General features: G+C 36.8%; 1 protein-coding gene across 4 annotated transcripts in view; it reads right to left on the bottom strand.

Annotated features, from left to right (window-relative positions):
* The window catches only part of TRRAP (transformation/transcription domain associated protein), a 96900-nt gene that overhangs the window by 32350 nt on the left and 36567 nt on the right, over nt 1-27983 (bottom strand). For all 4 annotated transcript variants that reach the window (XM_056335115.1, XM_056335117.1, XM_056335116.1 and 1 more), the window contains exons 32-56: nt 26208-26327; nt 25750-25869; nt 25230-25394; nt 24629-24810; nt 24146-24344; nt 23597-23725; nt 22653-22919; nt 21827-22033; nt 20809-20967; nt 20591-20725; nt 20281-20391; nt 18854-19000; nt 16575-16788; nt 15754-15879; nt 13716-13862; nt 12411-12613; nt 11614-11735; nt 10596-10809; nt 9407-9586; nt 8911-9057; nt 8093-8212; nt 7506-7793; nt 6006-6143; nt 5502-5614; nt 4853-4988 (exon numbers count right to left, since the gene is read on the bottom strand). In XM_056335115.1, the coding sequence (XP_056191090.1) occupies nt 4853-4988; nt 5502-5614; nt 6006-6143; nt 7506-7793; nt 8093-8212; nt 8911-9057; nt 9407-9586; nt 10596-10809; nt 11614-11735; nt 12411-12613; nt 13716-13862; nt 15754-15879; nt 16575-16788; nt 18854-19000; nt 20281-20391; nt 20591-20725; nt 20809-20967; nt 21827-22033; nt 22653-22919; nt 23597-23725; nt 24146-24344; nt 24629-24810; nt 25230-25394; nt 25750-25869; nt 26208-26327 (4089 nt within the window). The remainder of the gene's footprint in view (nt 1-4852; nt 4989-5501; nt 5615-6005; nt 6144-7505; nt 7794-8092; nt 8213-8910; nt 9058-9406; nt 9587-10595; nt 10810-11613; nt 11736-12410; nt 12614-13715; nt 13863-15753; nt 15880-16574; nt 16789-18853; nt 19001-20280; nt 20392-20590; nt 20726-20808; nt 20968-21826; nt 22034-22652; nt 22920-23596; nt 23726-24145; nt 24345-24628; nt 24811-25229; nt 25395-25749; nt 25870-26207; nt 26328-27983) is intronic.

Genomic DNA, 27983 nt, shown 5'->3' with positions numbered 1-27983 from the left:
TTACATTATCTACTGGATCATTAAACACAATGGCAATGTGAGCAAACGGAAATGAGTCTTGGGTCCTATCAAAGGCCACTTGCTGTTTTAATAGCTCGACTTTAATAGATAGATTATTAAAAATGTTTCACAAAGATTTAAGAACACAGATACATGTTTGCCATCCTTCTGACCTCTCTTGTGAATCAACCATGGAACTTGATAAAAAACAGCCACATTAAAGGATATCAATAAAACCAGAATAGCAACTATAGCAGCATAGACTCAATTATTCTTCCACATCCTAATATTTATGCAAACATGTCCTGAAACTTTTACAAGAATCTGAGTAGAGCCACAAAAGCTCCATTTATGATTTCAGCAGCATCTTCTCCTTAGTCATTTAGTAAATGTCTCATCACTGAAAATATCTCATTTAATATAACTGCAGCTGAAGCATATGAGCAGTTACTCGGGGTTGTCACTTCTACTCAACTTGCAAATCTCCAAAACCAGAACCTGTCAGACACAATTTCTGTTCAGTATTTCATTCTGTTCAAACTCACGGTTTATAACGTACTGTACAACACAGTTCTTATTTTAGGCTTTAAAGGTTTCTCAAATAATACTATTTCTATAATTAGCCAAGGAAGTTGCACACTTAAATAGGACAAAAATACTAATTGTTTAAGGACAAAGGAAGTTAATTAAAATGTAAATATAACATATTTTTTGTAGCATATGCAGCTTGCTGCTTACAGATTTGGCTTCACATGGGCTGATAAATAATAAAATCCATCTTTAGAGACACCTATTTAATTTGAACCATTAGTACTACATCCAATTCAAACGTTGCAATGGTTGGACACCCTTAATCTAGGTTCCATCAAAAGACAACACTACCTTTAATTAATCAAACAACTTTTACTGTTTACATGGTTCAGCCTTTAAAGTAAAACATACTGATTGTATCTACCTATTTTCCCTTCTGACAAAAGAAAGCATTACAGAAGAGTAAACATACTACATTTTAAAAATGTAATATTCAGTCTGACTTTGGAGAAAGTAAGAGACACACACAACTCTGCATATTTATCATGTGAGACTAAATTGTCACAAGAAGCATGCTGTTAGGATATTTTGTATACAAGAACTTAATCCTGAAAGATATTGGAATTAAAGGATGCTCAGCCTTTTTCATAATTATGCTTCATCTCTTGCAAATACTATGAAACTCAACAGTCAGCTGTCAATTTGACATGTAATATTATTAATTGGTAGGTATTGGTTCAAAAGACAGTACTGATGAAACAATAAACACTAATTAAGTGAGGAACTAATTCTTCTGGCTCTTTGCAATACAAAAAAACACTGCCCATGACTCTGCTTGAGAACTTTGTCAGTAAGATTGTATTTTTAATATGCAATTCACCCTCTTATTCCAAACTCTGGCATCTTTACCAGAGTCATTCCAGTAATGTCACACTATGTAGCAACAGTGCAATGAAGATCAGCAAGTTCCCCTTTGCTTGTGATTTAATGTGGTATCCTCACCTTCCGAACTGCAGTTCTACTTAATGTAGAAACAAACCAGATGTAATCACAGGTGAACAACCCTACGCACCATGAAAAGAGGGTATATTCCCTTAAAATTAAAAAAAAAAAAAAAAAAAAAGAAAAAACCACACTACAGAACAGTGATATTGCATATGAAGTTGGGGGGGGGGGGGGGGGGGGGCGGGGGAAAGCCCCAGACAAATCTACAGGTGACTCCAATGCACAAATCTGTCATTTGCCCCAAGAAGCATGAGATGGCCTAACATTTTATAATAACCTCAAGAACAATACCAGTTTATTCACATGGGATGGTTCTTAAAACAGTTGGGGAGAAGATGCCTAAGAGAAGACAAGGAGCAAGTTACCTAAATATGATCAGCTTTTTGCATGTGTAAGATTTCATCAAAATTTGCTCAGATAGAAGGATCTGCCTATGTATTCTCTCTCTGTTGCATCTTCTCAGAAAATGAGGATTCATTTACAGCATGTTTCCCTTAGCCATTTTAACTTTATCCACACACACACAAAAATAAATTATATTCCAAAAGAAAATAGATCTTCCAGATTCACATCTTTCAAAGTGTTATTTTCTCTATGTAGTGTGCCCCCCACCTTCAAGCTGTTCTGTAACAGCCAAAACTTTAGAGTATTCATTCATCAAGCACACAACACAGAATACACAGTCTCATGAGTGAAACCCAGGAAAGGTCAAAGGGAAAGTTAAATGTTTTACAAGTCCATGCTGTTCAGAAAAATGAATTACAAGCAGGACACAATAACGAACTCCATAATGAATCAGGAAGGTCAACAGCAGGAAAGAACAAACAATACATATTATCCACGACCAAACGAAGATGGTGACTACCTCACTTGCCATATGCAAGTTCCTTAGTTTCTAACAAAAGAAGCCAAGTACTGCGCTGTTTTCTAAAACAACATATAAGGCACACCGATGCTACTTCAGATGAAGAATACGTCCAGAAAGGCTGTGGCATCTCAGTTCTTAAGAGATCCTAAAACTCTTGCTAGGCAAGACAACCTGATGTACTGGGGCCCTCCTCTGGACAGAGCAATGGACCAGATGACCTCCAGAAGTCCCTTCCAACTCAAGCCATTTTATGGTTCTGTAAACTTTGTGTTAAACTATTAAAGTATAATCATCGGTGCTTCTGAGGAAACCTTGGAACATCAGAAAATTCCAAACTCAAGTTTTCTGATTCCACGGAGGATCAAATAAGGAACTTAGAGGGAACAACTCCTACTAGCTGTGCCATCTGGAAGCCTCAGCATTCTGTCATAAACGTATATATATAGTAGTCTTTACAATAGTTATATTTACTTCTAGCACAAAAACTTATCACAAACTGTCACAATTTGAGAAAAGATAAAAATACTTTTCAGCCTTTTTTTTTTTTTTTTGGTAAAGACTGTAGATTTAAACAGTGTCACTTCACAAAAGCCTACTCTTGCTTATAATTGGTCTCACCATTTTTACTTGTATGCTTTCTAGTATAAAGGTTATACACACAAAAATTGTTTTGGGAACACATTTGAAAGTCAATCGTCTAAAAACTAGGTATGCCCTTGTGCTTATGCATTATGATTCTATTTACTTTATAAACCCAGTTGTAGAATCGAAGTACCTTTCCCCCAGAAGTAACCCATCCCTTTCTGTAATCAGTGATTTGAAAAATTCAGTGACTTGTTCAAATCAGGTCCCTATCTGCCTCCCTATCCATCAACTCAAACCCTGTCTCCTGCACAGCCAGTCCCACTAACGCACCCTGCAACATCTAATTCAATGCCTCCCTCCTCTCCGCTGGTTTTACCACGTCCTTTTACACTTTCTCGAAGGAAATCACTTCCTTCAACTTCTTGCTTCTGTCTATTTACCCAGTTATCCCTGCCACTCCTCGTCAAATTTGTACTCCTCCAGCCTTCTTCATCCTCACCTCATACTCTTCTCATTGCTTCCTAATCCCAGGCTCATTGCCTGAGGTTCATTACCTGGTCTTCCTGTCCCTCATTTCTTGTTAGATCTCCAGTTTCCAGTCTTGACCATACTGGCTCCAACCTCTAGTGTTCCCAAGATATTTTAAAATTATATGTAACGGATACATTGCAAAATCAAATGAACCTCATTTTAAATGGAACTAAAGTAGACTCAAAGTGAGAATCAAGTTAGGAATCTAGCAGTAAATTTGCAGTAATAAAGTATTTGAGTACTTAAAAAGAAAGCAAAAGATGACAGATACAGGAAGCAATCCCTGGACAGACAGTACAGACAAACATTGCTACGGAAAGAAAAACAAACCTATTACACCTCTGCTAAGCAGGGCTCTAAAATCCAAGAAACATGAAAACCAGCATGCGCCAAGTAATCCCAATACATTTCCCACCACACAACCAACCACAAATTTGTCTCTTTCTTCATTTGAACAGTAACTACTGCTATAATCTGCAGCGTACACCAGCCTCGCCAACCAATTAATACTGAAACTGAGATTTAATATGTTACTTTTTCAGGGATCTTTTTAACAAGGATGCTGAAACACAGCCTTACAAATATTCCTCAAATATACCAAGGTATGTAACGTAATTCAGCTAATCAGTCCCCGACCCTCACATTTTCATACAGGTCTTAATCCCCCTTCACGTGCAGTGGAGATGAACAGAATAAATTGTGTTTAGCAGTTTTAGGTTTGGGCAGGAGCAGTTCAGAACGCTTTGGCTTTGCCTTTCAGGTGCTAAAACACACACCCACCCCACAGGTAATGATGGCCTTTTGCCCTTTTACACCTGGAAGCACAGTTATGTTGCCCACAGACAGGGGTATGATAATAGATGTGTTTTCATACTTCATTCCCTTTCACAAAAGGGACATTTATTCCTGTAAAGGTGTAAAATACAAAAAAAATGTCCCTCCCCAATAATGTACTATTTTAAATTACACATTATACTTGCAAGGGTCCCATTTTAAGTTTCTCCACATATCCCTGCTGGCACACACTTCTGTGACAAGCATTTGTCACTTTTTAGCTACTCATTACAATGCACATTGTCCTTCACCTGCCCTGGCTAGATTTTTTTACATAGTACAGCTTTATAAACGGATAGAAAAAGAGAATCAAGTTTGTCTGTTGAAATTACATGGTTCAGTTGCCAAAACACCCAGCTGTGCGCTGGGACATCAAAGATAACTTCCAAAGAGCAGTTCACTGTGTCTGTGAAATGAACTGAAATGCTGACTTGTTAGCAATGTAATCATTAAAATGAAGAAAGAAACTAAACATTAGCATAGAAAGCCCTCGCTCACCTGCACCAGAGCCTCCTTCATAGCAGTCCAGTTTGAGACCCTCCATGCACATTCCAGTACTAGGTAAGGATTTATATGACCTTTGGACTGGCCATATTCTGTCAAAGGTTCCCACTGGTTCAATTCTTTAGAGCAACTACGAAAATCAAAAGCATTGTCAATTTGGTTAACAAAAAAATAAAAATTGAACAAAAGTGACTATAAATGTTGTGTATCAGAATATTATCTGCATAGTTGTTTGTCTATGAACAGCTCTGCAAGCACTGTAGAAGTCTTCTCCAGATGGGAAGATTTTTTTTATTATTATTTTTTTATTTTTTATTACCAGTTATAATACAGAAATCTGTGAACAGGGAAGAGCTGCATTTTGTGTCTCCCAGAACAACCATTTTAAATAAGAAAAACAAATTTTAGCTCCAGTCTGTTTCCACCAATATCAAATTACACTTTTACAACACTTCAGGCATATCACTTCTGAGGTTCTGTTAAGGGAGTAAAAACCAGCTTTTTTTATTCCCTTAAGTTTCCCCTGTATCTGAGCTAAGTCCTCAGCTAGGTTTATTCTCGTAACTAATGTTTTAAACAGCAGGGTATTTTACTTCAACTGCAGGGTAAAAATAGTTGTTCTACACCAGCTTTAAAGTCTTACCGAATCCAATGGTCTTCCCAGAGCTGATATTCAGGAAAGATCGAAGGAGAAGCATTGTTCCGTTCGTGCTCTTTTTTAGCCTTTTCCATTGCTTTTTCGTAAGTTTCTTGTGCCTAAATAAAATTTAAACCATTTTATTCTTCCACCTGCTATATACACATTAACTCAACACTTCCTCTACAAAAAAAAAAAAGTTATAAAAAAACTTTTATAAAGTCTAAGTTTAAAAAAAAAAAAGTGTAGTGTGTTAATTCATTCCTGAATATAGTCACTATTTTGCAGCTTTACAAATGTGATGGAAAAAACGACAGATGTGTTCAAAAATCTCAGCTTATCTAGTTATTACACGGCCTTTAAACTACTACTTTAGCCAGCAGAAAAGCTACAGTGCTTTCTATTTTAGAATACTGAAGTTGTTTATTAATATTCAGAATTTTTTTTCTGACCATAATATTTATTCTGACAGTAGAACTACTCAAATTGTTTCTAATGTCAAGAGCGTACCTGTTCAAAAAAGCCATGTTGTTCATAGGCAATAGCTGTTGCTGTCTCTGGGAATTTACAGCGCTTCTGCCACAGTCCAGCCCACATATCCTCTTCTTGTAGCAAAGAGTAGAGCTCAGCAAGGGAATCCAGTATTTCCTAGAATGTTAAGCACACTTACTTCTCCACAGCCAAGCTGTCCTTATAAAGCATAGTAGATAGCAAAACCACATGTTCTACACTGAGGCAAATTGAGAAAGACATGGAAAAAACTCCAGAAGGCAAGCAATTAGCAGCAACCAAGTACTGAGGACAACACTGCATTACATGACAAAAAAAACTACCTGTGGCTTGTACATTGATTCTTGCTTGTCTTCCCCAATAGATCAAACCATAGAAACCAAAAACAACCAACAACTAAGTTTTTAATGTAAAAGGAATCTAATATTCAGCTTCCTCAGCTGATCAGAAACATGCTTAAGTAGATCATAAATACCTGACAGACCACTAAACACAACAGCACCTATTTACACATAACTCAATTTTGTTTACCTTTAATAATTCTTTAAGGCCATATAATAACCAACTTGATTATGGAAACTAAGGGAGACAGACAACACAGAGTTCTACTCAAGATTTAAAATTAGGGGCAGAAATGGTTTCATGTAGTTCTACGGTGCTGCAGAAAATGAGTTAGTGTCAAAAACAAAAGGAAAAGAGGGATCAAGAGAGAAATATGAAAATATCAGTGACAGATGAAAGAAAAGCATGAGAAGTAGGTAAGACACAAAGCAGTCAATGTTGCAAGTGTCTGTATGCGCAAACACACAAGGACAGGAATTTCTTGACTGAATTAAGAGAAAATCAACACTAATAAGCTTCTAAATACAAAGATTTAGAAGTGCTTGTCCCCCTGTACTTGGCACTGATCAGGGGGCACCTCATATACTATGGGCAGCTGTGGCCCCTCACTGCCAGGGGGACGTGGAGGGGCTGGAGCGTGTCCAGAGCCGGGCAGGGGCTGGGGAAGGGGCTGGGGCACAAGCCCTGTGGGGAGCGGCTGGGGGAGCTGGGAGGGGTCAGCCTGGAGAGCAGGGGGCTCGGGGGGGACCTGATCGCTCCCTCCAGCTGGGGGCTGTGGGCAGGGGGGGGGGTCGGTCTCTGCGCCCAGGGAACAAGCAACAGGGCAAGAGCAAACGGCCTCAGGTTGCACCAGGGGAGACTGACTGGGTATTAGGAAAAATGTCTTCACCGAAAGGGCTGTCAAGAACTGGAACAGGCTGCCCAGGGAAGTGGTGAAGCCATCATCCCTGGAGGTATTTAACAGACAGGTAGATATGGCACTTTGGGACATGGTTTAGTAGTGGACTTGGCAGCATTAGGTTTATGGCTGGACTCAGTGACCTTAAAAGGTCTTTTCCAACCTAAATGGAAAAATATGACTATGGTACCACCGCACTACACTATCACTGTTTTTTTCTCTTCTCATTTCACAAGGTATTTCAATTACTCTAACACTACCTGTTGAGGAGGAGTTATGCTTTCCTGCTCGTAAAATTCTGTTGTCTGTTTAGGCTTAATTTGTAGACTCAGTCCTTTTTCAAAGGCTTGATGTTCCAGCATCAGCGTAGAACGAAACCAGAGGTTATGAGTTTTACCCAAGTATTTCAGGACACAAGGTCTGATGGGAATGGGAGGAACACACTGTGACATGGCTTCCACAAAGCAATTCAGGGCACTCGGCTGGCAATCTCTCTGTACTTGATGGCTACCGCTGCACAAGAAAGGACTTATTTCACCTGCTAGAGCCTAGAAGAAAAAAACATAGTAATAGTTATCTGTTCAATCAGATTCTTCAATTCTCTAATTTAGATTTAAAGTCTTGTTAATACATGGAACATTCATTTGATAACAGTATTTCTCTTCGTACACTGAAGGGCTCTATTTTTTTAAAAAAGATGTATTGAGGTATACAGCATTCACTAGTCACAAAGAACGGCAAACTCCTCAAAGCAAGTGAACAAGTCATTTATGACACAAATACATTTTCCTGGGACAACAGTCAGTTACAAAGGGGATTTTTTAAGTGAGAAGAGAGAGATTCTCACATGTTGCTGCCTGTCAGACAAGATTTTCCAAAGTCGTGAAAAAAGCTGTATCCAAGTCTTCTCTGCTAATGGTGTAGAAATATGACATAACTGAACAAAGGCACTCAGCAATGCTCCAGTCTAGAAACAAAAAGAAAGAGATGTATATAAATGGCAAAAATACAATTCAGTACTATGGAAAAACAGTTCAGAGTTAGACAGCTGTTTAAGCAGTAATGCAAATGCCTTTTCCAACCAACATGTCAAAAAGTTGTTTCCTCTAGCAATACAGACTACTGTAACAAGAGCTTAATCCTATTTTCATGTTGATCAAGACTCTGATGCATTACTGTAACCATTTAAAATTTAAAAAATAGGAAAGAAGTTTATTACTTCAGTAATAGGTATGATCAATTTCATTGGACAGAGCTGTTACTATTGTGAGAATTATTTCACATAGCTTTCAGCTAAAATTATTTTCTCAGAAATGATTTCAATGCAAGATGCTGATACACATTTTTGATCTCTGCCCTGTCTCTGCCATCACTATTTTCTTAACTGAACAGTTAAAATACATTTACAGGTGGAGTAGGATGAAATTGAAGTTTGGTAGGAAAGGGATACAGTAACAACTAGCAATTAAGTGAAGGCTTAAGAAATTTTTACCCTATGCAAATAAGAAATTACATCAGATTATAAGAGATATCTACATTAAAAAAATCAGCTAAAAAAAAGTGTGAGATTAAAAAAAAAAGGGGGGGGGGGGGAAGGGATGTCAGATCAGTTTGAAGATTTCAGTATTAAAGTGTTTTGTCAAGAAACCAACCACCCATACCAACCTTCACTTCTCGAAGAGAGTCAAGAAATTTGTCATGCCGGTTGGTCAACATGTGCAGCTGGTTGCCGATGTCCTTCTCAGAAAGTTCCTTAGTTTTAGGTGTACTGGTCTGATCTCCTGGAGCCAATTCAATGTCTATTTCAACATCCTATACAGAAGTAAACAAATCAAAGATTGCAGATAATTTTCTACACACTTTTGCTTTTTTTCCATACAAATACAAGATAGCCTTCCACTCAACTTATTTCAGGTCTCACTATTTCTGTTAGTTCTTCAGGTTCAGATATTACTAGAGTGCTATAGGAAAGAAAAGGCTAAATGAATGATGCAAGTTCTGAGAAACCCATGCTTGGTTAAAATACAATGTATTAAACAAGGATACACTGAACAATCTGTGCACCTCACCTTGGACACATATTCTCCAAACTTACTACATGAGAAACTAGGAAAAGCTATACACCAGCAAAGATTTTTCTACTGTACTTTCTGGAAGTTACCTCCTCTTTGGATTCACTGTTTTCCCTTTCACGAGGCTCTTGTTTGACATGGGTTACCATAGCGAATGCCGCTCTATCGTGACTGTCAGCAAGGTTGATAACGTTGGTAATAGAGGGCAGCATAGCACCCTGACAGCTTGTCCCAATCGTTGTATTCCTCTCACACACTGCCAACAGGAGCTAAACAAGGAGAAAAAGCAAGGGGAGTTTCTAAATACACAGTTAACTGCAGTATTCCAAGGAAAACATCACTATTGTTTAATATTTATCAGTAAGATAAAATTTGCAATAATACATCTAAGGCCTATTTATCACCGTCATTCAATAAATACACTAATATTTTTTCATCTTAATCTGATTGCATTTTGTCACCATTTTCAAGTTCATGACTATACTTTCAAGATTCGTTTTCAAATCTCTCCTGAAAATGCTGAAGAAATAGGAATCTTCTACGCCTAAATTCTGTATTTGGTACTTTTTAACATGTCTATTTAGTGTCCCCAGTCTGCTAATGTATACAAACTCTCACCGTTACAATGAAAGTCCTCCCAGAGTGAATGTTGTGGGGCTCAGGGAAATCCGAAACCAACAATGCTGGGGTTTATCTCTCCGGAAGGAGTTCTAATGCTTTTAAGAGTACAAAGTTATCCTCACAGTCACTCTGAAGTCATGTTTTAATATGCAGATTGTTAAGAAATGTGGGGTGGGGGTGATCCCATCTTGTTTTAAATAAGCCAGCCAAAAATGCAATTTCATTTCAATGCAATCCCACCTAACCACTGTCATACGGCCAGAGCAGACGCTCTAGCCTTAACAGTTTTCTTGAAGTCATCCACTGTAATAATTCTTGTGGGTTTTTTTTTATAATTACTATAATTAATAAGAGATAGGTTTTCTTAAGCAGTATAAACCTGGTCATTAAGCTTTTTGCAGAGAAAAATAGATTTTAAAGGTTAATATTAAAGCCACCTTCCAAACATCAGCATTTCACAATTTAGACACTGCATTTATTTTTAAGCAGCACAGGAAGTATCTGAGGCAGCAGACTTGGTACTTTTAGCTTTGATACAGATAATACATACTTCAAGACACACACGGCACAATGCTTTTACACCCAGCCAAGCAAAATGGGGAATAAAACATAATTCTTTAATTATAATTGTATTTCTGATACAAATAATTTCCTCACCTCGATACACTGTTTTATCCAAAAGTGATTTCCCATTGCTTCCCAGTTTTGAGAACAGGTCACATAAAGTAGGCGCTCATAAACACGACGTTTCATAGAGTTGTCAAAGACCTCAAAAAATTTGGCTCGTATGAGTGGCTGGGCACAACGCAAACCCGAAAGAAATGCTGGCTCAAGTTTAGCAGTAAGTTCACTACCAGAAAGATTCTCATCCCTAAAATGAACAAAGATTAAATGACAGAGACATTAGTGAGAGAAGACTTCTAGGGTTTGTATATAACATCAAAAAAATCAAAAGAGGTGATATTCTGTAGAAGCCCACAAGATATGACACAAATATATCATAGAAACTCTTTCAGGATAAAATCTTATCATAATTGTGAAGCACTTTCAGCCATATCTGTATTCTGTTTGAAATGACAAATGATATTCTGACTACCATGTCCACACCAGGGCTTTCCACAGTTAACCAGCAAACAGAACAGCAGCAGACAGTAACTCAAAATACTGCGAATCGTCAGCACAAAATTAAATGCCTGGCATTTGTTGTTGATAAGGTAATTATTTGAGTTATTTCATCATGTTACAAAACCTAACAGCTAGCAAAGTAACTCTTTTGAAAGTATAACTTACAACAAATTTCCAAGAAAAGAAGAATTATTTATACCCTATGAATGTGAAAAGACAGATTTCAGCTGTTACCACAGCGTTTAGAATACAATCGGCTACAAGGATGCCCCAGTATCTCGGGAAAGGAAGAGGTTGGGGCAGTAAATATATTTTAGTGGATCCAAAAAGAAAATCCTTTCTAATGAACTTCTATTTTCAAACTGTCTTCCGTAATGCATACTGTGGTCTCACTGAAATGAACTGATTTTGCTTTTTTTTTTTTTTCCCCTGGGAGGGGAAGACATCACTTAATTCAGACCAAAAAAGACTGATGATACGTCATAAAGGTCATATATGGTAAAAACTATGAACCAGTACACTGCAATAAATGATTAATTGCTATAATTACCTATAGACATAGTTAACAAGGTCTAAGAACTGGGCATTTAATTCAAGGTCTTCTGGAAAACGCTTTTCAATGTAAGTCATCATTTTCACTAGTAAAATGGACTTCTCCCGGAGAGTAGGTGTCTGTGTTAAAAGAAGACGTGATTAATTTTGTCAATTCATCTTAAAACGTGCAGAGAACTGGCACATTCAAAGTACACCTCAGCCATCCTTTATATCCCTTTTTCACTTCTGAAGTACTGAAGAATAGCTTGGTAGAAGGTCATAGTTCTTAAATAACTCAAGCATTTATCCTTCTAATATATGCTAGAGAATTTTAAAATCATGACTAAAACCAGGTTTAAGTAGTTCAATGATTACAAAAATCTAATGTATATTTGTAAAAAGTGTAGGTCCTTTCATACAGCACTAGGTTGTCACGTATCCAACTCCAACAGAAAATACAGCAAATTGAGAAGCCACAAAACGTTACAGGAACAACACAATTTAAACCTGCATTACTCCTCCTCCTCCTGAAGAATCTCTTTATCCATGTTAATGTAAAACATATTTTAAAACTTCTACTTTAAAACAAGTACTCAGCAAAACAGCACTTGAGATCAAACACCTAATATAAGCCTATAAAATGCCAAGTATCTTTAAATCCAGTTACTTTTACAGGAGATGCAAAATATTCCAACCCTCATCAAGTGCATCTAAATATACACAACAGATACTTATAACCCTGTCAAAAACTGATGAATTGTAACAGTGTCTTATAGTTATTCAATATTTGAGAGCATTATCTTCTCAATTTACCTGATTAGCTGCCATTGGGGAATTGTTTTTCACCCACTCTTCCACTATTTTTACCACTGCACGAAGAATTTTGGCATCAGTAGATTTTTCAATGAGAGATGTCAGAATAGCTTGTATGAAATTTTTCCTCATTTCCATGCTCATCACAGCCAGCCGAGTTTTCACAAGGTCCAGGCTTAGCATCACCAGTTCACTTGTACCTGCTACAGATAATTGTAATCCTTTGTTGTTGTTTTTTTGTGTATATGCATATAAAACACCTAGTAAAACTTTTTTCAAGGTAAGCTACTGTAATTTTAAAAATAGCAACAACCATATCTATTACCTGGAAATATATCCCCAAAAATAATGTTTTCAGAACAACTACTTTCCATTCCTGAACAACTGAGACAGACTCCTTCAAACAAAAAAAAAAAAAACAAAAAAAAACCCAACCCAAATCCATTCAAAATTCTAAAGGCAAGCCTGTGTGGTTTCATTTCAGTAAATCTTTGGTAAAAGGCGTTACAGAACCCCAGTACTGGAAAAACTAAAGTTAAACTTGTGAATGAAGTACTCCATGATGGAGCAAACCTATTCTGTCCTGTTAGTTTCCTGATTGGCTTATCTGTCAAGTTTAGTAATTTTCCACCTGTTTCCCAGTATTAATAAAAATTGCAATTTTCTCATTTAACTATTTAAAATATGGGCTGGGAATCTAACAGCAGCAATTCTTTCGAAGTATTTTCTACAGTAGCTTATTCATTAATAAATTACAGTGCTTGTTACTAGCACTGGATTTTCTTCTACAAGAACATCTGACTTTTTTCAATGACTCACGACCTAATCCATTTGATGACAGAATTGTACAGAGTGAAGAAGCTATTTTAAGATAAAAACAAAGCATCAGCTCCAACAAGTTCATTTCACAAAGCTGTTCCAATGTTATCAAATAGGAAGGAGTAAAAAAACGCAAAAGCACAGAATAAGCAAAAAAATTCAGCCCCTCTCCCCTCAACACTATAAACTCTTTATAGAAATACTGAAATTCTTAAATGCTGTAGCTCAGCAAATATTCACTAATCATTCACTGAAGTGTTTGGGTTAATACTGAAATTGATATAGAGTAAGCACCTAACAAGACCTCAAAGTGCATTTTTATCGTTTGATACATTAGTAGTATTTCTCACTAATGCCAAAGTATTTTTCAATATGTAATAATGCACACAAATCTACAAAATCATTTGGATCCCTTTAGGATGAAGGGATCTTAATACTTTACAACACATCAAATAATTGACACCCCTAAACTATATAGTGCAATACCTGTATTTGCTTCTGCTGTTCCTGCTGTAGCCTGTGGGTTTAAATGTTCCCTGACCATCTTCTGCAGAGATCGCATAAAAACTGAGATCAATCTGTCAATATAGCTGGGATTGTTACTGCATGCAGACTTCAGAATCATCAAAGTACCTATAATTAAAAACAACACTTAATGAAGTAAAACTTTTACTGAGCATGACCTGAGAAAAGTAGAGATTTCCAACGTGGATATTCTCATTTCATGGACGAGTACAGAAAAACATTCAAGCTGTGTTTTGTCCTGCCATGAAGGAAGCATGGGACTACCCAAGCTACAAACACTATAAATGAAGACAGATTTGAAGAAAAACTTCAGTTTCAACTTTAATCTTTAGTCTATTACTAAAAAGTTATTTTTGCATTAATCAAAATATTTTGAAGTCTGTATAAAGCATGTGATGGAGGTCAAGGGGGAGAAAGGGAGGACAGAAATAGAGGCATTGAGAGTATCTACTTTTCCAACATCTGGGAGGGGGGGCGGGGGGGGGGGGGGAGAGAGAGAGATTTAACCAGCCAAAATTAAACTACTCTTAATGTTGCACATTTTTTTAGCAGCAAAAAGTAGCAAAACTTTTACATGAATAGGCCTTGGTTTAGTAATTAAAAATCAAGTAAATAAAAACATTACACAATCCTGGGTTTCTAATCTTATTAGTTTCAGTAGCTAACTTTTTCAATCTGCAGTAAGAGCTGGTTTCAGCACAGTTTACGAATGCACTATGCCTACAAGATCCCAGTCCTTTCAAATTACACAGTTGTTAACGATGCCTATCCCAACATAAGCTTATCCATGTTTGTGCAAACCAATCAGTTTTAGCAATATCTGCTTTAAAATACTTAACCGTTTTTTAAAAGTGCGCCCATCCTGCCGAACTACACCCTCTAAAAACACCTACAGCTATCCCCTTCCTTACTACAACTTCACAATTGAACAAAAGCCTACAACAATATTTAAAGGAGTGTGCTTTGTTCGTTGAATGGCTGCTTCAAAAGTTTTGATCTCTTTTTGTGCTCAGATGTGTACAAAATTCATCACACAAAGTTCAGCCTCAAACACAAAATAACTAAGATGTGCACCACCTGACAGACTGTAGTGCTGCTTTTAAGCAAGCTCTGGACAAAATGTAAGAAACATCTTTCTTGGTTAGTTTGTTGTATAGCACATCCTGACATCTGACAAATAGGCAATTCCCAAAGCAAAATTACAACTATCTACACAAATCACAGAGCAGAATAGTGAAGGACATTTGCCATTAAAATCAGCAAGTTTTCCAAAATTGTGCAATTTCAGGTCTGTATTACCAACACAACCAGTTCCAGGCCAAACTGTATTATTGCAATACATCCTTGCCATTGTATTATGTAGCTGAGTTTTTTAGCAACTAAGTATGAAGAACAAGAAAAGGAAAATTTCAGCTGTTCAGAATGGCATATGCTAAAAACTCAGATTTGCTCACTCAAGAAAAAATAGCATTTTTGTAATTTCTTACTTACTGAGAACTCAAGATCTATATATATACACAAATCTTCCCACCCTATTTAAATCAGCTGATAAACAAGACTTTAAAAACAACTGAAAAAGAGTAAGGCAATAAAATGTAAGAATGTTTACACAGATTCCTTGAAATATTCTACTGCATCTCAGAATACTACCCAGTATTCCAGTAACTTTTACTTTATATTTTGCTTAATCTGAATGCTGCACCTTTTTCCTATACCCTTTAAATACAGAAGGCTTCCATGTGGCACAATTGCAGCTCCCCACTTCCAGTAACTGCTCCCAAATCATACAGAAGACAGAATGCAATGAACCCCCAATCCCTTTCTTCACAGATGAAAAGACATCCCAAGCTCATCTCTCAAGTTAGCCTGAAATGCTTCCCACAGCTTCCTCTCCATGGTACAGATTTCAGCTTCCTTATGGAGAATAAAAGCTCATGACAAAGATCATATTCGTGAATACGCACTCCACGTATATCTGCTAGAGATGTGGGAAACTTACCAAAAAGCTGAGAAGGGTTAGCATTAGTGGCTTTTTCATAATTAGTAAGTCCTTCATAAATAACCTTTCCAACTGCAGCATAAAGGCACTCCAGCTCTTCATACTTGGAAGCTACACTTGAGGTACCTGCAGAGTTTAGAGAGTTGTGTTTACTTTTGGTAACATTAGCCACAGCACAGGCAAGGAACAGTTACACGGTGAACACAGAGTCATCTATACCACGACCAGAACTTTATCTTGCTAACAAACCAAAGTAACATAAGCAGATCCCTCATTTATAAAAACCTCTTTATTATACAACCAATATGTATTTTATAATAGTGTACCATTACTTCTGAATAACTCATTTTGATGAGAAGTCTTATAGTAGTGATTTTTTTTGGAGAGAGAGAGGATTACCTAAATTAGTGCATATTAAGACATGGCGCACTACCTGTCGTCTTTCTTTTTTGTACTCTATCTCCCTTCCTTGTTTTAGGAAAACATCAAAGCTTAGCAACTAAAAGATTTGCACCTCTGAAACTGAAAAATTATAATTGCAAAAATACGTTAAATTTATAGCATGCATTTCTTGAACCAAAGTTATGACAGCCACAGGTTATTAAGTTTTTATGTCAATGGATAATGTATTGCACACAATTACTTATTTCAGCTTTTCTTTTTTTAAACAGAGGTTGAAAGTGCAAGCTAAAATGGACCGTTAAATGCAGGAATCATAAAACAAGAGTATTAGCACATTCCAAAGAGTATCTTCACCCCGCCCTTGATCACTTATGTTATGCAGCAATAAAGGATAAAAGGAGGAAGAAAATGCCACATACTTGGTTCTGTAGGGAAAATACCCATCAAGCGAGAAAGCAAACTGTGGACTGCTCTCAAAACCTTGGTGTTTCCACAAGTCATACAAGCTGCGACGCCTCGTTGCAGGGGTTTGAAGCTGCTAAGGATAGCAGGGGGCTGCAGCACAGTCAACAGGAAACTTAAGACCTCTAAGCCAGTGCAAATGTTGGCAAAATTGGCCTGATTGGGTTGTTCCTGAAGAGAACACACGTAAAAAGGCATTGAGTGGGGGAAATCATCAAGTATTACACAATTAGTAAATCCATATCAAATCTGTTGACAAGCTGTAATAAGGCTGAGGTTTCTACACTGGCAATGTTTTACATCAATCTTTTGATTAAGTCACACAATATAAAACTGTAAAATACAAGGTGCTCTAAAATCTTTAACCACAGAAGTGTTACTTAAGCATTTACAGGTATATTCCTTCTGGTGTTTTTTGTGGTCCTTCGCTTTGAAAATTTGCCTGCAACCTTGTGGTTAGAAATGCTTTCAACAGAGGATTGTGTTTTATCTCCTTGTCAACATCTCTCAGAGACAGACCTTCCATGAAGAGCTAAGACAGCGTATTCTGTGGTAAGTTATAGCTTAAAGATTAGAAAAGGGGATATCTGGAACAAAAAGGAAAAAAAAAAAGGAAATAAAACATCTCTGGACATATCTTTGTAAGCCTACAAAATCATCAAGATAGTAAATTAGCCTGTTTCCTGCAAAAGCCTTAGTCTTTTCTTCTGAGCCTCTTGTATAACTAATGCCATATAGCACAAAATTAAGATATAAAATTCCTGTTCCAAAGGGCTCATATCCTTGTATTAAGTAAACATCAGCAACCACCACCTTCCTCAGGTCTGATGGCTGGTATGACATGTTTGTTTTGCGGTGGGCAAAGGAGAAGTGGAGTGGGCTAGGTTTTGATTTTGGCTCACTCTTAGATGCAGCGCACTTAGCCCACCTTCCACAAATTCATGGAAGATGATAAACTGGAAGATTTGTATGAAAAAGGCAGAGGAAAACGATAGCAGTTCGCATTCTGGTAGCATAAAACTCTCCAAATTGCATGCTCTAATGTTATTTTCACATCTTCACCATCTTCGCCTCTGTTTGGGAAAGCAAGGGCCAACGCTGGTCTGGACGGTAACGTGCAGCTCTTCTTCAGCAGCCAGCACACAGGTACTCACAACTTTCTCTGTCTTCAGTGCACATGGCTTTGCTGAAGTCATACTGCTGTTACTGCACGGCCTCCATCAACCGGCACTACAACAGCCTTGCAGCTGTGCAAGTGAGGAAGATGAGGACGAGGCAATCCTTGCACAGCAATGGTCAGAATTGACTCTGGTTTTTCCTGTTGCAGGCTATCAAATGCCATAAACAGGAAAAAAATTATGACTTTTAATGGCAATTTTCACTCAGGTTGCACACTATTTGGGAAAAGATGAGTAAAGCAACAAATATGAGCTCCCTGGAGCACTGAACATTTGTAAATCCATAACAAATGGAGCCACATCAAAAACTCTTCCAACAGAAGGAGAAAAGGATGAAAGTACATACTTGCCCTTTCAAGAACTATCTCCATAAAGACAACAGCACTATTGAAGTACGGCACATGCAAATCATCGTTTGAAAAAAATAGGCCACAGCAAATTTTCATGTAATCTTAGAGATTTTAAAATTTACAGAAGTAGGATATATTAGTCCTTTATTCAAAGAAACAGAAAAGCGACATCAAGGGAGCTCCTAAAAATTTAACACTGTAAGATTTACCAATCTATTAAATAGCATGATACAAATAAAATAGGTGTAAAAAAAGTTACTATATGGCAAAAAGCACAAAAACAGCACAGAGATTATAAACAAAATATGTTGTAGCACCAAATACAGGAAGCCAGCCTTTCAGTGACTTCATATAATCATAACGTAGTCAGAAAACCAAGAACCAATAAAAGCAATCTCAATATGTAAAACTTTCTATCAACAGAAAAGCAAAAAAACACCATCCAAACAAGCAAACTACAACCTATTTCAAAATTGAAGTAATTCAGGAAGTTACTCCACCTGCTCCTAAGTCTAGTTTAATGTTTTAAGTACTGCAGCTATACAAATTATAACCACCGATACAATTCACATACTTAACAGATTATGTAGTTCACTACAAAGAAGAAAAGACGAAGACTGTAAAAATCAGCATCAAGATATCGCTAGTATTCAGTCAATGTATGGGCTAGTGAAACCTGAAGACCTACAGGACTAGAATGTTACCTACCACAGTCATTAGCAGCTTATCAAACCACTGCAACTTCAGTTCCGATTTTGGCCACATGTCTGGCCGTAAAGCTGTTTTCAGAAGGTTGACACAGCGGCGAGACAGCAGTTCCCCAGGAGATCCAGCAGTGTTTGAGTTGTCATTTACCTAGCAATTAATCAGAGTTAACAAAATGACACCCTTTTGTAACCAACTCATTAATTCATTATGCATTCCAAGCAAGCACATAATTTCTTATTTCTGAAATGGATGAGCTTACATAGTTTTATCAGTATAGTCACAGAGTATTTAACTACATAAAAAGCTGACAAGTAAACATCAGTACTGGTGTCTAAAGTGCTAGCTAATTACCCCAAATCACCCATCAAAGGTATATTTTGAAAAAAGTTTAATCCCATACACTACAACTCTGAACATGCTCAGGATGGTTAATCTTTTCTGTTTGCAAGATATGTGTAAACACACGTAGCTCTTTCTTCAATTCATCTTCATACTTCGAGAGTGTGTCTATTCTGTGCAATGGACTGCAGAGTATAAAATCCCGCGTTACTTACCAGCTGAGTCTGCTGCAGAAGGAGAAGCCATAAAATTTGTCAGCTTTGAGCTACACCCTGCTAATTTTCCCCACTCTAGAAAAGTTAATTCTTACAAAATATGGTGAAAAGCTTTAGTCCTACATGCTGCGTGAAAAGAAGTAATACCATGTATTTGATCTTGAAAACACAATTACAATCATTATCCTTAGAGATGTAATTCACATAGTCTTCCCCTATTATAAACTCTCTAGTTTTTGGATAAAATATTTTTGCCGTTAAATCTAGGCAATAGAACAAGCATACTTTGCAGCATCAGGCAAATACATAAACGAATTAAAAAAAAAACGCTTATGGGCACTTTCTGAAGTCTGCCTGGCTCCAGCCAAATTCTACTACTCATGTTCATTTCAATCATGTCATTCCTGATGATATAGTACTTGCTTGAAAAAGAAAGTAAAGAATAAACAAACATTTCTAGTAAAAATACTAGAAATGATCAATAGCACAGTAAAATGGAGTCGAAATTTCAGAATCTGGATTGCAACTGTTCACATTTGAAGTTTTAATTTTAAAGTGCACACTCCCTGTGGCAAGCTCTAAACATACAATGCCAACAATAAGAAGCTAAAGCATACTTCTCTTGAATAATATCCATCATTTGTGACATCAAAAACACACAGAAATTTTACCAAATTCAGTTTCTTTCCTCCTTAAAACAGAAGTATTTTACTACTTCTACAATTTCACATTAAAGTTTCTGACCTTTTAGCAATATAAAGTACACAAACACTAGAATAATCTAAGCATAAAAGGACTCTTACGAAAAGAGGTGTTTATGGTTTTGACTACTAATCCCGCATTGGTATTTGCATATCGGAATAAACACATTACCTGGCAAGCAATTCTAATCAAGAAATTCACGACTGTATCTGTATGCTGCTTGTCAATCGGCTTGGAAAGAAGCGCATCAGCTCCTGGCAAGGACTGGCTACGTCCAAATACCTGCAGGTATACAAAACACAAAAACCATAAGCAACACTGGAAAGGATAACAACAAGTACAACAAATTTAAAATATTTTTTAAAACCTTAACTTTCAATTCAGGGAGCTTTGAGCTAGGTGGAAAAAAAATAATTGCACTAAATTGCTTAGTGAATGCAGGTTATAATTTCAGAGTGTCTGAACAAAATTTTTCTCTTACGGCACTTATTGCTCCTGTAGCTGTCCTGAATCGTTTTACTTCTTGGCCAGAATCCACAGACAACCCTCTCTTAACAGCAGATAAGGCAGAACCTGCTCCTTCTCCACTTGCACTTGAATCCATATCTGAATCTGGCTGAAATATCACAAATGTATGTGTTAAAAAAGCGTTTAACTGTATAACAGTTCAATCTTTACCAGTTTCTTTAGACTTCCTACCTGCTGGTCTTTAATTCTTTGCAATTCCCACTTAATAACTACTTCAGCAAGATCCACAGCTAATTTTCTTTGCTCTATTGTAACACTGGGAGTGAAGCCCAGTCTCTGCATGGCACTAACCATATGCTGAACCAAGTGATGCCTCACTGGATAATAAACCTGAAAAGAAGGTTTCACAGTCATGTTAGCCATTAACCAATAAAATTCTACACAAAAACAGAGCCAATATAAAGCAAAACGGTAAAAGTGTCTTTAATCTCAAAGCCTACTAAATCTGTACCATGTTCAAATTTTGCAATCTGGAAAAGTAACTGGTGTTTTGCAAATAAAACTTTTCAGTGGTGACTACTGGTTTCATATACCCAAATGAAGATTTTTTTTGAAAATACATTATTTTTCTCAAGGACCAATCATTCCAATTTTTTGCTGATCCTTTTAGAGAGCTACAACTCACATTTGAACTCAGATATTTTTTCAAAAAGCACCGAGGCATTGATTCATGAAAAGCGACTTAAATGTATATTAGGTAGCTGTTACTTCACGTCGTATTTTAATACAGTTTCAAAAATACTCCTATATAGATATTCTGCAGCATTCCTCCATTTGCTTAATACTTCCCAACATACATTAGCTGGAGATAAAAGTTGTCTAGTTAACCCCACAGAATATATAAAGTCAATAAACAAGAATTACTGGAGGATGGAAAAGAATATCGTTCTGCACTTTTTTTAAACAACTTAAAGAATCTTCACAGATCTGTTAAAGAGCACTGCTAATGCATGTGCAATGAATTAACCTTGCAGACTTTCACCTAACATTCTGACTTCAATCGTGATAAAGCTTAATAAGTGGCTTGCTGCTTAATTTTAATAGTTTTCAGTTTTAAATAAATAGCTTTGCAGACAGTTGATGCCTTTTCAAGATAAACCATATAAATCAGATTATAGTTTTCTAAGCAAACTGCAGTTAACATTCTTGGTATCTGAGATACCGTGACTGCCAGAACTGGTGCAAGTACCTTGAAATGTTGTACTATCAAGTGCAAAATATGTACTAGTTGTGGAACTGTATGACCCTCTTCCACAATGATTTTTCGCGTCCAGTGAGTCAGCATCTGATGTCCATCCTCCATTCGAGCAGGCACAGCCGGAGTCAGAATAGCCATCGCTTGCCTGACAATAGCTCTGGCCTCCATAGCATGAGCTTTTAGAAGACTGTGAAAAACCTAAACAGCAAAGATTCTGATCAACATTAATATTACATATATTTTCAAAAATAAAGCATTTATAAAGAAAAAGAAACTACAATACACAATTCTCTAAACACCATTTTTTCCTGAAGGCCCATAATTTGTTAAATACATGATGATACTTCATTATGAGAGGTATACAGCATATATTTCCGTTTCCCTTATGTTCCCTTTTTCTTCCTCCCTCTCCACTGTGCAATTTCAAGTCTTCCTTCGGTCCCCACATTCTACCACAACTGAAATGTGTGTATTTTTTAAAATGAAGAAGCATTACCAATTTTCCTAATTCAATCAAGAGGACTTTTCACTGTCCCATTTACCCTCTCTTTCTTCCCTTACCATCAAAACTCTTTCTATACTCTTCTACCCCCAAATAAATTTGTATTAATATTTGGCTTGCTGCTTCTTTCTTTGTTGCATACGAATTTAACTAAGTATCCAAAGTACGTATATATATATTATTTTTTTTAACTAAGTAAACTAAGTATCCCAAACTACTGTGCACCCTCTCCTCTGCATTTTTAAATAAAAGAAAGCCCACTAAAGAACTTATCAACATCCCTTACATGTATGAATACAAGCCCATAGTCAATACCTGCAGAACTATCTTCTTATGTATGGCAAATTTTGCAATGATGTGTGCCAAAAGTAAATGTCCACTGTATTTGCATGCTGGGTCCACACAAGCCTTGGACAAGAGACAAGGCCAAGCAAATGTCATGAGGCGTCGTAGTTTGCTGTTCCGGTTTTTGTTATTGTCATGAATGTGATGTGGAGCATGCTCAACCAAAAGTGTTGCAAACTGCAAGAGATATATCCTGAGAGAATCCAGCATATCAGCCTGTTTTTCTGGATCAAGTACCTAGTCCCAGGGATGATCCAAGAGGAGAGGAGAAAGGTGAGGAGAAAAAAGAACAGTGACAAAAAAAAGACAAAAAAAATAAAAACAGAAAAACAAAAAAACCAATTTTATTATAGTTTTTTTTTGCTTTTTGAGCAGTTTTTAGTAAGACTAATAAAGTATACCACTTTTTTTATTCAGTTTAATACCCACAAAACAACCTCCTGAGTTGAGAACTTTTAAATAACAAGCACACCTAGGAACTTCTGAAGTGCTAACCTACTGGGGACGACGCCAGGAGGATGACAAAAAAACCCAAACACAACACCCCCCCACAATCCTCCTCTTTAACAACACCTATTTTATAACTCCTAACTGGTTCAACGAAATCAATGTGAATTACAAACATACTGATGTCCAGTCATGGAAATCTTTGCTTATGCAAAAGACTGGGATTACAGCCATATAAGCCCCATTTCTGAAGACAGACATTCAAGTTGTAAAGGTACCATGAACTGAAGTCCAATCCTAATGATGACTGAGGGATCTCACACCAGTTCAAAATTATGATGTGATTTGATATACCTGATCGTAGTATTTAGAAATAGCACAACTAATTCAAATCAGGATTGAAAAGCCAAATGAGAGAAACAACTTTTTAATTTTCCAACACTTTAATGTAAACAATCCTTGTTTACCTTTGTTATAAAAACACTAGTGATGCTTTCTGGATTATCTCCCTCTGGGTTTGGAGGTCCTAACAGCTGTTCACCTTCTCCCTTTTCAAAGCTGTACAGGAAAGCCGGATTCAGGATATGTTGCAGCACCTACAGAATACAAACAAAAAAACGATTATATTCAACTACTGGATTCTTCTAACAGCAGTCAACATTCGAGTAATTTCATATGCAAACCTGCATGTTAGACACACTTGCTGCCTTACAAAAGGCAGTGATACATGAAACCTTAAAGAAACAGATACACATGGATTCCCCCCCCCCCCCCCCTTCCCCCTTAAAGGGCAAAGATTCTTAGAAAGTGTAATCTGAAGTAGTCAGCACTGAAAGCAAGATAAATTGCTGTCTCTGTTTATTATCACTCTTCTTCAGGTATGATATTTTCACCTAAATGACTCTGCCAATTATCCAACTCACTGACATTTAAGTAAGCAAGTTTTGTTGCCCTTGTTCCCAAGAAGAAAACTAAACCTAAATTCCAGGCTTCTTTGATTTAATTGCTTTCGTTACCTTGGCTTTGAGCTCATCTCCAAAGTTTGGGTCATTGAAGTCTACAAATCGGAAGAACAAAGCCCGTTTCTGGGGAATACTGTAGTTTTTGGGGATCTCTTCTTCCATGTATTCTTTTAAGAAAGTCATATTGCAGAGAAATCGACCTGTAAAAGCTCGAAGCAACTGGAAGAGCAACTCTATATCACCATAATTCCTTCTGTAAAAGAACATTAAAAAAAAGCTTCTGTGAAAAAATACCCAGCCAAACTACTATGCTAATGACTTGATAAAGAAACTAGTCTTGGTTTTAAATGAGCACAGGCAGGAGCAAGCAGTGTCAGAGGCATGGTTTTAGAGCTAACGGCAGTATTACAAAATATATTAAATTTTCTCTTCAATAACTACAAACCATTTTATAGTACCCCTACACACCTTTACAGTATTTTCAAAATTTATTTTAAAAATATATGCAAGCTATAGGAAATAAATGTTTTTACGTACTTGCAGTAATTCAGTAAGCAATATGCCAATAGCTTAGGTTCTTTCCAATTAGTTGCTGCCATATTCTCCTTACGATGTCTCTCCTGAAAAGCTTCACTCACCCAAACACGTTTCAGCTGATTCACCAAAGAATGTTGATTTGCTAACCAACATTCATCATTCTTAACAATAATACTTATGATCTGTCAAAAGCAAAACAAGACAAATGCACAGTCAACACGCAATAGATCTGTCAGTAGAAAAAAATTATATAAAAGCACTTCTTTAAGGTCAAAATCAAAGGTTTTAAATATTTTTTTTTTTTAAAGTCAAATAAAAACTAGTCTATATTGATTTTTACAGGAATTTCTTATTTTAAAAAGATGTTTCTGTGGCCATGTTTTCCTCTTGTATCGTACTTGATTTTTAAGAAAAGAAAGTATAGTTCACCTCAAGTCTTCTTTCCCTTCCTACAGTGACTGACTACAAACAGTTCACATTTTTACAATTGTTTTTCTATGAGCTATAACACATACACACACTTGAAAGTCTGCACGTAACAGGCTTGTAGCTAAAGAGATTTAACTATCTAGTTCAGAGACAAACAAGAATAAATGAATACCTTGATAGCCTGGAACTGCAGATCAAGACGCATTGTGGTAGTGCTTGGAGAACCAGGTCTAACAGCTGCTTGGGTACCAACAGGTAACAGCAGAGTGATAAATCGGTTAGGATTAGCTGCCAGTACATCTCGTAGAGGTTTGGCATCTTTATGTTTTAAGAAACTCTGCAGAAGGGGAAGACATAATTTTAATAACAACCTTTAAAAGCAAAAATAACAAAGGTCTATATCATCCTGTAGATTTTATATTCCTCCCTTAAGTTGCAGAGGTTATATTTCACATACATAAAAATAACCTCTACAACTTTAGTAATAATCCTACATGATCTGGAAAGGTATAAAATCAACATCTCAGGGCAAATAAAAACCTGAGAATTGGCACCCTACAGTCAGAGTAAAACCATGATTAAGGACTACCAGGTCACAGAGGGAAAAAAACACGGAACAGATGAAAAAAATTTTGTTCATCAGATTTGTGAAGATGAGGGATTTCTCCTGCTCCCCTCCCCACACAGCTTACCATAAACATTCTGCTCCACTGTGGATCATTTAAAGTGGCTTCCATCATGAACAGCTCCACAGTCTGGGATGGATGACGCGTCAAAAATTTTATCAATGGTTCTCTGAATGGACTGCCAGCCTGGAAGATTCATAAAGCTTAAATTAAAAATGCAGAGTAGAGAGTATTTTCTAGTCATTTATTAGAATGCAGAAAAATCCATTTGATTTGGCATTTATGCAGATACAAAATGTTCAGAACATCTACGATGAGAATTTACTGACAATTTCAAAAAGGCACTTTTAGGAGTCTAAGACAAATGTTAACACCTCCTAAAACGCTTGAAGAGAATATTCATTTATTTATTCATTACACAAAATGTTTTTCTACACCATTCCTAAAATATTGTAATTATTATATACTAACGTTTAAAAATACCATAAAGCAGAAGTGTCAGCAATGTTAACTTCCACTTTTACCTCAATTAACATTGCTCGTTCTGTTTTCATAACAACTTCCAGCAGAGGTTTAACCAAAGTCTGAGGGGCAGCTGGGATCAGATGGAATAAATTTATAATTGCTGAACAAATCTTCATTTCCTACAGGTAAAAAGGAATACAATTAAATTAATATTACCAGCTAAACATGTAAAAACAGTATCACATACCCTACCTTTTTTTTCCCCCCTTCTATATTAGCATAGCCAGCAACCAAATGCGAAGGTTTAACATACATATAGCATCTACTTACCAGAATGTACGGAGAAAATTGATTTTGTGAAAGCCTGCCCTTCCCCCCTTGTAACATCATGGTTTAATTTTATATTCTTTGTCAGTATAGTGGTGTTTTACAGGTAAGAGCTAAACACTATTTAATGATAATGGTGATGGGGAGTTATGGAGTGCTCACTGCACTACACCAAGTGGCTCATACATCAAAAAGCCAGTTTAATTTCTCATACACACCCTGCAACCCCAGACTAGACACAAAGAAAAAGACAGACAGCTTTCTCACAGCACTGTTCAGTATATCTCACAAACAGCTGGTTACTTCAAAGAAATGTCAGTTCTGTTCTTCCACTAGATATTAAATTCTTCTGATGTTCAAAATAATTTTGTGGGTTTCTTTCAGTGTAATTTAAATGGGCACTATATTTCAGTTGAGTGTGAATTTCCTTCAGTAAGAAAAGGGAAAGGAAAAAAACCGAAACATCCACCCTCACCATCCCTCTGAAACTGAATTCTAGTACGCATTATACAAAAGAATATTACCAAGTGCACTGCATCTCCTCAACTGAATTTAGACACAACGTATTAGGCCCCACTCCTTAAACATGATCTGCCTAGACAGATCCCCACAAAACTACTCTCATGGATTGAAGTGCAGCACTGAGAACGCATATAAAATCTTTTGAAAGTACTTATGCCTTCACAGAAACTAAAAATCCTGCTCTTCCTAGTACAAACATGCTTAACATGCTTAACATCCTTAACAGCAATGTTATCAAAACAGCTCTGCCACAGACAAAGAGAAGACAATTCACAGCACTGCACTCAAAGGCACAATGCACTCTGCCCAAAACACCACAATTGAACTAACAAACCACAATTAAAAAGAAAGGAAAAATAAAAAATAAAACCAAGCGAACAAAAAAACCCACAACAACAAAGAACTTCCTGGTGCCTCCACTGAGTTTCTCACCTCTACCCCCTCCGCGGCAGGCTGAACCAAAACAGAAGTCACAGCATGAAAAGAAAATGCCCACAAAAATATCAAATAAATGAACAAATCAGGATATGCTATTCTTCAGGCTGCAGACAGAAACTGACTTCAGTAGGGTTATTTTCTCATCTCAGACTGAAAGAACGGAAACAATGAGCATCTCCCATGCTCTGAATTGCTCTCCTAAGAATTAGGATGGAAAGCATTCTTTTTTCTACTCGTATGTTGTTTAGACATAGCTTCTCAAATATTTATACTGAATAAAAAGATAGTAGAGATTATTAAGTCAGAGGAAACAATATTTTAGCATCTACAAAGACAAACTGGTGCAACATTGAAACCACTTTCAATGCTTGAACTACCAAGCTATAAAGTCCTTCTGACAGACTGTAATGCAGAATTTCCACTGCGGTGCCACTGTTCACAAGCCGGACGGTCAGAGGCAACCAACTATTCAAAACTTTTGTCAATTCCCAGACATGACCTAAAAAATGCCTTTCCCTGGGGAGACAGGGAAGAGAAAAAGAAGGGAC

This window comes from Falco biarmicus, chromosome 4 (assembly GCF_023638135.1).
Source record: "Falco biarmicus isolate bFalBia1 chromosome 4, bFalBia1.pri, whole genome shotgun sequence".
Classification (NCBI taxonomy): domain Eukaryota; kingdom Metazoa; phylum Chordata; class Aves; order Falconiformes; family Falconidae; genus Falco; species Falco biarmicus.
This window is presented reverse-complemented; position numbering and strand designations above follow the sequence as displayed.